General features: G+C 58.0%; 1 protein-coding gene across 1 annotated transcript; it reads right to left on the bottom strand.

Moving 5' to 3' along the window:
- Positions 1–250: 250 nt before the first annotated feature.
- NCLIV_043920 (hypothetical protein) lies at positions 251–3,601 on the bottom strand (the record flags this gene model as incomplete). Its single annotated transcript, XM_003881311.1, has 1 exon — positions 251–3,601. One exon carries the CDS (start codon positions 3,599–3,601, stop codon positions 251–253), a length of 3,351 nt encoding a protein of 1,116 aa, XP_003881360.1.
- Positions 3,602–11,662: the final 8,061 nt, after the last annotated feature.

Below are 11,662 nucleotides of genomic sequence, written 5' to 3' on the forward strand. Positions count from 1 at the left end.
CGCCAATCGCTGTCTCCCGTCTTGGCCTGAGACGGCGAGTGTTTCCTCCCCCTACGTGCATCTCGCGCGAAAGAACCGCAAGCCTCGCGGCCTTCCTTGACTCCGCGCGCCGCTTTGTTCGCTTCCTCGCCTGTCCTTCAGCAGAGCGCACGTAGTCTCCTCTCCACCTTGCAGCGCGCCGAGGCTGAGGATTCCTCCGTTCCCCCCCCTTCTCTTTGCGCGCTGTTGTCTGGGAGCTGGACGGTCTCTATCACTCTCGGTCGCCGAGCAGCTGCGTGAGATCTCGACTGTCTCTGAGATGAACGCGCGCATGCCGCAACAGTCTCTCCTCCCGCGCCTTTCCTTGGAGCGTCTTCGGAGACGCGAGAGCGCGCGAAAAGGCGAAGCCGATACTGTCCTCGCCGCCGAAATTCGCAAACGAATCTGCAACCGTGCTCGCCGTAGAGTTAACAGAGCGTCCTGAGCCCATACAGTGGGGCGAGTCGAACGTGGGGCTCTCCACGCGGCCCTCTTTCCCCCGCTCTGTGGGCGTCACTGGGGTCGGACAAAAGCCGCGGAAACCCGCGAGACTCGCAGTCGAAGACAGCGAAAGAAGAAACCCCGCGCGCGACGCAGTCCAGGACGCCGAAAAGCAGTTGGGAACGCCCGGCAACAGCCGAGCGGCCTCGAGACGAGGCCGCACCACGTTCGACACCGCGCCGGCTTCTGGGGCAAGTGTCTCCACACCCAGGGGCCCGGAAGTGTGGGGCGCAACATCCACCGATGCCGCCTCCTCGCGACCGTCTCTGGACCCGAGAAATGCGCGTAGGTTCGACTCTGCCGGCGCGGGAGGCTGGGGGCTGAAGCCCCGAGCGAAACCGGCCGTGGCGGTCTCCGCGTCTCCCTGGCCCTCTGCGCGGTCTGTGCGGCTCCACACCGCCTCTGTTCCGGGCGATACGCAGCACGACCGTTTCGCGACGGAAAACACCAGGGCGCCCGAGGCTAGCGATGACCAGGCGTGAGAGTGTGGTCCCGCGAAAGCTCCGTGGCCTCGGCCGAGGACCACGCAGCTTCGGCTCCGCTCCTCTCGCCTCTCGCTGTCCTCGTAGTAGCCGCGCTCTCTGGACGCCGAGCACGTGGCCTTCGTCATGTGCGTCTCGGGCACTTCGCGTCGCATTTCCCGGCGTCCCTGCTTCCTCCTGACAAAACAGTGGAAGCGATGGCACGCGTCCGGGAAGTGCCCATTCGCGAGGAGCGCGAGCGAACCTGCGCACGGAGAGAACAGCTGTCTCTTTGCCTTCCCCGTCTCCTTCAGTGTCTCCGCTTCCAGTCGCTGGCGAGACACTGCAGCGTGGCCACTCGCGCCCCAGGCGTCGTCCGCGCCTTCGGCGCGGTCGCCCTGTGCGCCAGACTGAGCTCGGGAGAGACCCAGCGTCGGCCCCCAGCCCTCCGGACGCGCTGTCTCCGGGAGGCCCTCGGGAAGTCCAGAGCGCAGCGCCACGCTTTCTCTGCGTTCCGCAGACCGACCCCGGCCGTCGCCGCGCGTCTCTCTGTCTGTGGGGAGATGCGGGGCGAGGTCGAGGGCGCAATGGGCCGAGCACCGCGACGCACACATCCGGGGAATCGCATGCAGGCGACTTCCACACATGCACGGGACCGCATCTTTCGGTCGGCTCGCCAGCGGGGAGAGGGGTGCTGAGCCGTGAACGAAGGTGCATGCCACGGACGCCAGGCGAGTGTCCTGCTGGCGCCCGGCCAACCGCAGGCGCGGGTCAGTTCGCGTTTGTGGGGTTTGTTGCCCCTCGCAGGCTCGAAAGGCCTTTCCTAGACCCAGGTACTTGGTCTGAAACAAGAGCCTCTCTTCCAAGCACGACTGGATCTGAAGCGACGCACCGCCGCCAGTTGCTTCGCCAGCGCTCTCCGAGAAGCCGGTCTCAAGCGGCACCTCCCCAACGCCCGTTTCCTCGCCGTGCATCGGCACGGGCTGCAGCCCCGAGATGGGCCACCCTGCCTCCGTCAGGCGCGCCGTCTCCCATGTCTCTTCCCTGCCGCACAGCTCGCCTCGGTCAGCCTCGCCCCCGTGGAGGCCAGAGAGGGGACAGGGCGACACGGGGCGACTTGCGCGCGAGGCCGAACGGCAGTGCCGCGTTCTGTCGCCTTCGCCGAGTCGATCCCAGGACTGCGCGTCTCTCGCGCCTGGATTGGACGCCAGCGAGCTCGACGAACCTCGGGACAAGTCGCTGCGCGAGGCGACAGTTGCGGGGGTGATCACGTTCGCGACGCCGTGCGTCTCCACAGCAGCTCCCGCGGCCGGGGACACATTGGCGCCGCGCACCACCGCGTGCGTCGCCTCCGCGGAAAGCTCCGGTCTACTGCGCACGGGCTCTTCAAAGGCGCAGTCGCGCGACGCGCACACCCTCCCTGACGCGTCCTTGATCCCCAGAGTCTCTGCGCAGCGCTCGCTTCTCGCCCCGTGGCCAGCCTGCCACGAGCCTGCGGGGCGCTCGCGACTTGCGTCGAGCGCGGGGGCCGGGCGCTTCATCGGCGGCGGGACGGTGTGTTCTTCGAGAACGAACGCGCGAGCGGAGTGGAACTCGTTAGGCATCACGTGGAGGCGGAAGTCGAGCAGAATGACTAGCGTGACTTCCAGTCTGTTCAACTCCTTCAAAGACAGCCCGCCCACCTTTGCGTAGAAGCTGTTGCTGTAATAGGTATCATCGAAGAACTTGGACGCGACGGTGAGTGCAGTGATGAACAGCCGGTGCACATTGAGGCTGTTCAGCATGAAGCCTGAGCGGCGCCGGACCAGCCGGTCGATGTAGATGAGGGCGAGAATGAAGCACTCACTCGAGCACCGGAAAAAGCGCGCGAGGCGGTCGACATATTCGCCCACTCCAATCGACGGCTCCGTAGACGAGTGGAACACCGTGATCACGCCCTCGCCGCCCGACGCTCGCAAATCTTCGGTCCCCTTCCTCGCCAGGCGACTCAAAACTGCGCCGACAGCACTCATCGCCCGCTCGTCTGCGCGGGCGAGGGGGTTGTGGAACGCCGCTGTGGTACCCACATGCGCCTCAGTCAAATCGACGCGAGGCTTCTCCCTTCGCCACCGCTCGTGCTCGCACACTTCTCGCGCCTGCGGAGGCGCCGTTTCATCCACAGACGGCGTGACGCCCACCGACGCCACGTGTTGCCTTCGCAAGTCGTGGACTGCCCCCAGATGCTTCCTCTCACATGCGGCAGTACCGGGGATTCCCACCGGCTGTCGCTCTGCAGCTAGAGAGAACGGCGGGAGGGAGTCCCGCGATCGCGGCGCCGTGCTGTCTTGTCTTTCTTCGCGGATCTGCGTCTCTACCCAGCTGGTGTGTGGCACGTTCGCACACTTGTCCACTGCGCCTTCGCTAGGTCGGGAGCATGACGGCGCACCCGAAGCATTCAGATACCGCGCACACTGCTGCGCGCTGAAGCCGGTATCCCCCGCCTCGCTCCACGGGAAGGCGCGGAGAGCGGCAGCCGCTGGCTGACCTGCAGGCGCATGCACTCGCCTGTCTTGACTGGGGTCCGACGCGGGCGCAAACAAGGAAGTCGACGCGACCGAGTAGGCAGCCTGGGAAGTCTCCATTCTCTCCTCGCCTTTATGCACCAAGCAGGCTTGGACGGTTGGAGAGCTCGTCGGGGACAAGCGAGGCGCCATGGTCCTTTCGCTCGCCTCTGTGGGCCGTGGCACGCCTCGGGTCGTGTCCACACGCACCAACGCTCAGTTTCTCTCAAAGGGGAGAAGGGCACCGCTCCACTGTGTGCCGTGTTTTACGGCAGAACAAGAGCGTGCGCGCGAAAAAACGGGGGGCGAGCACCCCCACGTCTGGAACCTTGGAAGGAACGCGAGACTCCCTTTAAAGGAAGTTTGCCCACATAGACATTCTTCTCGAGCTGGACCACGCAGTGGTGAAGATTGGCCCAGCCAGCCAGGAACGAGGCATGCAAGTATGTAGAAACTCTGTTCCTGAGTTGCTGTTTCCACGAACACGACCGACTCTACGAGCAGATCAGGCGCGGGAAAAGAAGACGCGAGATCGCTTCGACAAGTGCCGCAGCCCACACATTCAGACCTCCCGGTCTGTGCACAGTGTTCAGGGACAGTGAAAAGCCGCTTGTGTTTTGCGTCGAACAGACCTCCTGGTGTCTGGACACGCTAACGGCCAGAACAGCCACAGAGGAGTCCTGGAGACGCCTGAGTCCGTACCTGGGCACGAAAACGGCCTTCTCAAACCAGAGGCGCTTTACGCACACACAGGAGTCAGGGGCACTCTACGGCGATTTTTCCACAAAAACGCATTCACACCACGGGACACGCGGTTCTCTTGCCCGAACTCGAGCGGGGGACTCCTTGTCCGGCAAGAAACAAGAGAGCCTACCGGCGGAAGAGAGTCTAAAGACAAAACTGCTGTTCACGTGAACAACGCGGTATGCGCTGAGCCACGACGTGGAACACACACTCGGAAACACGCAGCCTACTCGCCACGCTCTTTCTTAGCTGTACGCAAAGGGCGCGTCCCCAGCAGAGTCCTTTGCACAATGAACCAACTACTGACACGACACCTGGCTGCTCTGGGAGAGCGCACTCTGCGCGTGAACGAAAGGAAACACTGAAATCTCTTCCTCGTTCCACGCACGTGTGTGTGCCAACGGTTCTCTATGCAGCGAAGTGGGCGGCGCCAGCTAAAATGCTGAGCGACGAGCGGAAAGCGAGACAAAGACAGGCAACACAGAAAAAGGGGAAACGGACGGGACGCGCAGCATGGAATGAACGGGCGGGAAAAATGGGGTCAAAAAGTGCGGTGGGCGAACGGGACGGGAAACGGATGGGACAAGGGGAAAAAGAGCGAAAAGGAGAAAACAGAAAAACACGCAAGTTTGCCTGGTTGGGTTCTTCACGACGCCAACTTCTCAGGATAAACACCATTAACGCATTAGCACGACACCTTCAGCATGGGTCTGGTAAAAGCATGTACCCTTGCTTCACGCGGACGTCGCAGAGGCGTCGAGTGAAAACAAACCTTAGCATTAGGTCCTCTCAAAACATGACTGTCGGTTCTGTCTACTCTTTCTATTCCAAGCACTAGAACCGGGCGCACAGTTGTTGAACTGACTCAAGGCTAACGTTCTTAGTTTGTCGTCCGCTGTGTATTGCTGACAAAGAGCCCTGGGTCCTCTTCCCTGACTAAAAAGACAGAAAATCCCCAGTGAACAGTGAACGGCTGGGAAAAATGTGGCTGCCGCACACATTACACGTCCACATGTTAGGGGTCGTACACGCGAAACGGCGTGGACAATCCAGAGCGAGGTGCAAGTACACCATAAAACCGGTGGCGCATTTTCCACTGGCGGCTTCACCTCATGTGCTTTTTCCCGGAATTCCCCTTCAATTTTCTGTGTGTATTATGCGGTCGCCAAGACATGTGGCGCACCGTCGTGGGAGCAACTCGGCAAAACACCGCCCGGCCCTAGAGGCCGATGCGGGCGATTGAGTGCACACGCCGGCGGGCCAGAGACGTCGGACTGTTCATAAAGACAGATTTCCAAACAAAAACGTGGACTCCTGACGTCTCCCCGTCTCCGTTCAATCCCCACTGAACGGGACACAACCACGCCTACGCGCAGTTTGGGGAGTGCCTACGAATTTCGCCACCGGAGCGCACGACGGGTTCAGGCACCCGAGTGAACATGCGGGACACGACTCGAAAAAATCGGAACGAAGGTGGCACAAGGAACAAGCAATGCCGGAAACAACACAATGCCGGGGCCCGCCTCTCCTGATCATAGACAAACTGTTTCCTGCCGCTCCGTCGGGCAATCGGTCGGACGCAGCGGGTTGTTTCCGTACGACTCTCGGATGAAGTAGAGCTGCGCGAGATGCCACGAATTGCACCTGTGTGGAGAGACGAAAACAGGACAGCACACAGAGGCGAACACACACAGCCCTCGTCTGAATTGCGACACCGCTCGTAGCGAAATCACCAAACCCAGGGTCGGGAAAAAGCCGGCGAAAGAAAGGCAAGAAGACAGAGACCGGACACTCTGCGACGGCTGTGGACTCGAACCAGAGAGAGCGTGTGGACCGCACGCGGAAGAGCACCGCCGAGGCGATGCGGTGTGCTTTGCCTGTTTCCTATCTCCCGTTTGCCGCGGTGTTCACTTTGTCGAATAATCCCGCCGAAGTCGCATTCATCCGTCAGAAAAATGTGTCCACGCAGGCGTTCCGCGACGCGTATATTCCATGGGACTGATAAAGACACAGAAAAGCTAGGGCGCAACCCCTCTTTCGCGGCGGGGAGCACACGGGTAACCAAGCATCCTACACTACCAAAGCACAAACGCACTCCCCGTTTATTCCGGTCGCGGTTAACCACCAACGTGCCACGGAAGAAAAACACCACGAGGCCGGTCGCTCACTGAGCCTGCTGCGCGTGGGATCTACCCTCTGGCTTCATCCACGAACAAGACGCTCTCGCTCTCTCGCGGGGGGGCTGCGGGGCAATACCAGTCACAACCGGATCACCCGCCCGGTGGGAGTGGCACGGTGGGGACGAGAGCTGAAGTGACACACCTATTCACGGCACACAGAGTGTCCTGTACAGCCTTCCTCCCGTACCCTCGATCACACCCGCGCAAAGACTATCAGTACAGAGGTGAGGATGAGGTAACACCCGTGTGGAGAAGCCTCGTCTGATTATTTTAGTGCCGTATCTGTACAGTGCCAAAAGATAACGCCAAGGTGGGCGGGGGGAGAGAGACACTGGGGTGGTAAGCCGAGAAGTTGCGCTGTTGGGGAGCTCCAGTTTGTTGCCTGCCTGTGCACGAGAGGCTGGAGTCAGGGACACAGTCGCCACTGGTCCAGACAGAAAATGTCCTGTATACGGGAATTTCGCGCCTGCACCTATGACAAGACGTGAGAGACATGCACTGTCCGGCGCCGGTCACCGGCTGAATGATACACACGCGGCATAACTTAACAGCACACGATCTACACCAACGGCCTACAGATAGTGCCCGTTCCAGGACGGAACTGCAAGCGCAACGCTTTTCACTAAGCACCGCGCTCTGTTTTTTCCGTCTCTTCTTGTCCAGCACATCGCGTTCCTACTGGGATACGCGGGGAGTTGTTCTGTTGCCCGTCAAGTAAACCTCGCTGCAGCTACGCCACTTTGACCGGCTGATGGCGTCCACTGGGGGAGGGTCGGTCGATCGCCAACTACATGAAAACTTTATCAGGGTGCTGTGCGTGTCATGCAAAAGGTACATTTAGTGGGACGTCCTCGAGTTGGCACGACGCGAGCGCAGGAAACGGTGCCCCATCCACCCCGCAAAGAGCAGAAACTCTTCCATGAAAAAGAAAAGTTACCTACTGTTGGACTCCCTCCATACAGGTAGCGGTGAACGCAGCGTCAGTGTGACGGTTTCTAGAGTTGTGGAGTAGCCTGAAGTGATGCCACACCCGAGTCTGTTGAAGGTGAGTCTCAGCGAGCTTTTGAACCGGTTATTTCACGTTCTTCCGGAAACTCTATCGCAGACGCTTTCAGCGGAGAATGCTAGACCTTATCCAATTCGTTACGCAGTACTAGCAAAGGCACACCCGCATCGGGGAGGTTCAAGAAGACACAGGTAAACGGCTACCGGCGGCGGGGGGGGGGTGGGGGGACAGCAGAAGAGTCCCCCCAATAGCGTCAACACATGGGAGTTGCTTAAATGCCGGTACCTTCAGAGGCAATATGAAGAAGGGGGAACGAATATGTTTGCTTTTCTTGCGTCGTCCCACTCTAGGTCGTCTAGGAAGCAGTGGCCCGTCTGAGTTTCTGTCCGAGTGCATCTACCGAGATTGAAGCTTGCTCAGGCCGTTGAAGGATGGTTCCTTTCAGGGTGTGTGTGCATCCTTTTTGCGTAGATATTTTTCTGGCCTATGCATGTGCAGCTTTCTGTTGGCATCATCCGCGTTTGGGGTATGATGGAACGCTAGGCCATACCCTGCATGGAAGACACTGCGTGGAAAGGCGGTTGTTTTTGCGAACTATCCCTCACGGCCTCCACAGAAGCTCACCGCCTAAGTTGACTACATCTTCTGTTTCTGGTGCTCCTTTTGAATCCGCTGCAGTCCACCACCAGTGAGTTGTGACTGGGACGTGCCCAGTACACACGGTCACTGCTGCGAGCAACAGCTTTCAAAGCACCAACCGCTAGGCAGTGGAATTTATAAGTTTTGACTGAAAACGTGCATGATCCCAGCTCGAGCAACTCCTGACTGAGTGTAGCTGACTATGGAGTGCTCGCTTCTGCATGACGCATCCACAGCCTCCTGACCTCTGGGCGTATATTTCCTCTGGACGGCACAGGAGCCGGAGCGCAGGCAAGACACAGCCCTGATTGCTGTTGCTGGTTTGCACAGGCGAGCGTTGCCTATATTTGTCTAGCCAATGCGTCGCTTTGCGCCCACACCCCAATTTAGCTGATTTCCAGATAGACCACAGGTGCTAGCATGCGCAGCCCTCCCTTCACTGGCAATACATTCAACATATTAGAGGGAGTTTTCGACCCGGTTCCATTTCTACCGTTGTGGAGAAACATCCAGCGTGTTCCCATACCCGATATCGTATGTTTTGCCATCAAGTATGTAATAGAAATTGTATGTAGGTGGTATTTTAGAGAACTATGATAGTCGAGACGAGCAAGAGGAAGAGTCGGTTTGCTCTCGAAGGCAGTCACACGTACCACCGTGGGCCTCCTGACACGCCGATCCTCATATTGCCATAGCCGTCCTGCAGAGTCCCTTCTGGAACATGGGAAAAAAGGGAAGAACGTGTGTTGGCTGCCGAAACCGCACTCTACAGGAAAGACCTGAGGATGTAATACGCTGGCTGCATTTCGAGATGTGGTCCAAGACTCTCTACCTTCGGTAACACGAAGCTGGCAGCACAGTAGGAGCTCCCGCTTGTTTCGGAAACTTATTGCCTGTATAGAGCCCCAATACGAGTCACTCTGCGAATCCCATGGCAACTTACTCCTCGAAACTGAAGGCTGGATTTAGTGCAGCCAGCAGACGATTAGTTGTGAAATCCATACCTATCAGACTGCAGCATAGCCATAACAGAGGGATGCTGCTTCTCCATGCCCCGTGTCTGTCAAAGGAACCGGAGCAGAGACACACCAATACTGCTTCCGTTTGATTCGTAGGCTATGCTTCAGCTGCTGACAGCCTCGTCTCTACATCAACTTGTTCCATGTGTGCCGCTACGCCACGACGGTCCACAGCAGCCGTGTCTACCAAGCACAGACTCCACACACACGCAGCGAGCATTTGTTGAGACACCCCCATGCCTCCAGTGAAAAATAACATTGTATCTTCCGCCCATCTCGTTTGTTGGCTACGGGCATCCCTTGCGGAGACATGGAATAAAGCACCATGTTGCATCTCAGCCGGAGACATGGACTACACGCGTTGAGTTGCGGTGTTTGCTATTCGGATCATGGCGGGTCTCCGCTTTAACTGACGGGGAAGAGACCAAACTGGCAGTGGGCGTGGGCTCGATGGAGCTTATCTCCGATTTTTCAGCTCTACAGGACAGCGCAATTTGCAGGGGGACTTCAGATCGACAGAAGCACGGCATGTGTCTAGCTGCAGTAGCGGCTGCCGCCATCCGTACACGGCAGGCGGTCTGCTAGCAGGTGAGGTGTGCAGGCGTCCTAAAAAAAATTTCGTTCCACAGCTGTGCCATTGCGAGAGTTCTACCCTTTGGGTAGTTGATACACGAGCACATTTACATCGTGTACACACTGGTGATCTATGCACGACCCGGGGAGCGGCACACATCCGGTGAGTATGTCATGATGTGGTTCGGCGTATAAGCGGAGTGCACTCCGCTGAAAAATTACTGCAGTCTCTGTGTCGCTGCGCGAGCTGGCGGGGGCAGACGGCACGGGCTGGAGCAACTCCATGGCGTTGAATCGGGTCGGGCTTCGGGGAGAACCCGGAGACTATTGGTTCCTAGCAGGATTTTGGCAGGTTTCGAGTTGCGGTGTCCCTTGTCTTTGGGGGTGAGTAGAATTTTTCTCACGATTTATCCGAATTTTCTTTATGTGTTGCGTGGTCTAAGGGGTCGAGTTCTTTGTACAGCACCAAGAAGGCTCACAACGTCCCCCGCGGCCACCCCTTTCTCACTGTCGCCGGGTAGACTGTCACCCCGGACGCGCAAATACTGCAGTTACGTGCTTGTCCTCGACAGGAGTCAGAGGCAGATACCTACCGCCGTCCTGTCACCGTTTCTACGGGCGCTGGGGTCTTCCAGGTATAGTTGCGCGTGCCAAATAGGACCTCGATGTAGTGGGCTAGATGAAGGGAAATGACGAATATTTTGGTCCATCTGGTTAAATTACTGGAGACATTTTCCTGAGGCACTTTCAAAGGAAGGCAATTTTTCTCTCTTCCGCATCGCCCCTACTACTTGCTGCCGTGCGCCACATTCTGCTGTGCTGCACCCATGAATGCGCGAAGCGATTTCGCCGTTACTCCCCCCACTTGCCTTTCTCTTGTTGCGTACGAAACAGGAGCTGGTGGCATTCGAGCACTGCTTACTCCCAATACGCGTTTGCAGTGTGAACTTTAGTGGAGGAAGGCGCGTCAACTCCACGAAATCTCCCGATTTTTCGTGTCTGCACACCCAAAGTGCTCCTGGAGATTCGTTTTGTCTGCCGTGCGGCAATCCAACGGAACCTTCAGATCTCCCGCCCGTCTCGTCTTCCGTTTTTCTCCAGTTCAAATAGTCAAGCGACACACCGGCGTTTCTCCTCTCGGGTTCCTCACCCACTTTTGCATTTCTTGTCCCCACTAAATACAAGCCGTCAACTGCTTTGTTTCCAGGCCAGAGGAGTCAAATCAACGGCACTATATGCATTTTAGGTGTATGTACACCTCTCGCATGCGCCGTACGCCCACCTTTTCGCGGGGTGGCTACTGATGTGACACTCACCTGCCATTCTGAGTGACTTCTCCTTTTTTTCATGCAGTTTCCCCATCTGCTATTCCTGACTCACAGGACATCCCATCTTGCTACGTGCCGGCGGTTCCTCTCGCCTGCGTACTCTTGCGTGGTCGTCTTCCCTAGGGGATCGCGCGTGCTCCGAGTTTCGTCCACAACGTAGAGGCGCCCGTGCGGGCTGACAGTGGCCACATAATCGTACCTTTTCCTTTTGTTTCCATCATTTTGGTTCTCTTGCGATACTTGCTGACTCCTGCAAGCTATGTCTTACGGCTGATCGTGTCTGGTTTTTCCCCAGCCGGTACACAATTGTCACTGCGTTTCTTTCCTTCCCGGCGACCAGACCAAGTGTTGACTGCGTGCTCGGACCGGCTTCTTTCGCCCTTCAAATTGCGTCTTTGTGTTCATATCGGATCTCTCGTTTTGGAGGTCTCACCTCTTCGTCTTGCAGCTGGTGCGCGGGAGCACGAGTTTTCTCTGTCACTCAAAAACGCGCGCTTGCCTGGAGGTGCCCGTCGGGGGCTTGACACCAGACAGGCCTTTTCTGTTCCGTCTTTGTTTCCCTTTCCCTGCTTTCTTCTCGCGCTGTTTCTCACGAATATCCCAGCCTTCCTTCAAAGGAACCTGCGGTTTTGTCCGTCTGCTCGTTTCGCCCG

The sequence above is a fragment of the Neospora caninum genome, chromosome IX (genome assembly GCF_000208865.1).
Source record: "Neospora caninum Liverpool complete genome, chromosome IX".
Classification (NCBI taxonomy): Eukaryota; Apicomplexa; class Conoidasida; order Eucoccidiorida; family Sarcocystidae; genus Neospora; species Neospora caninum.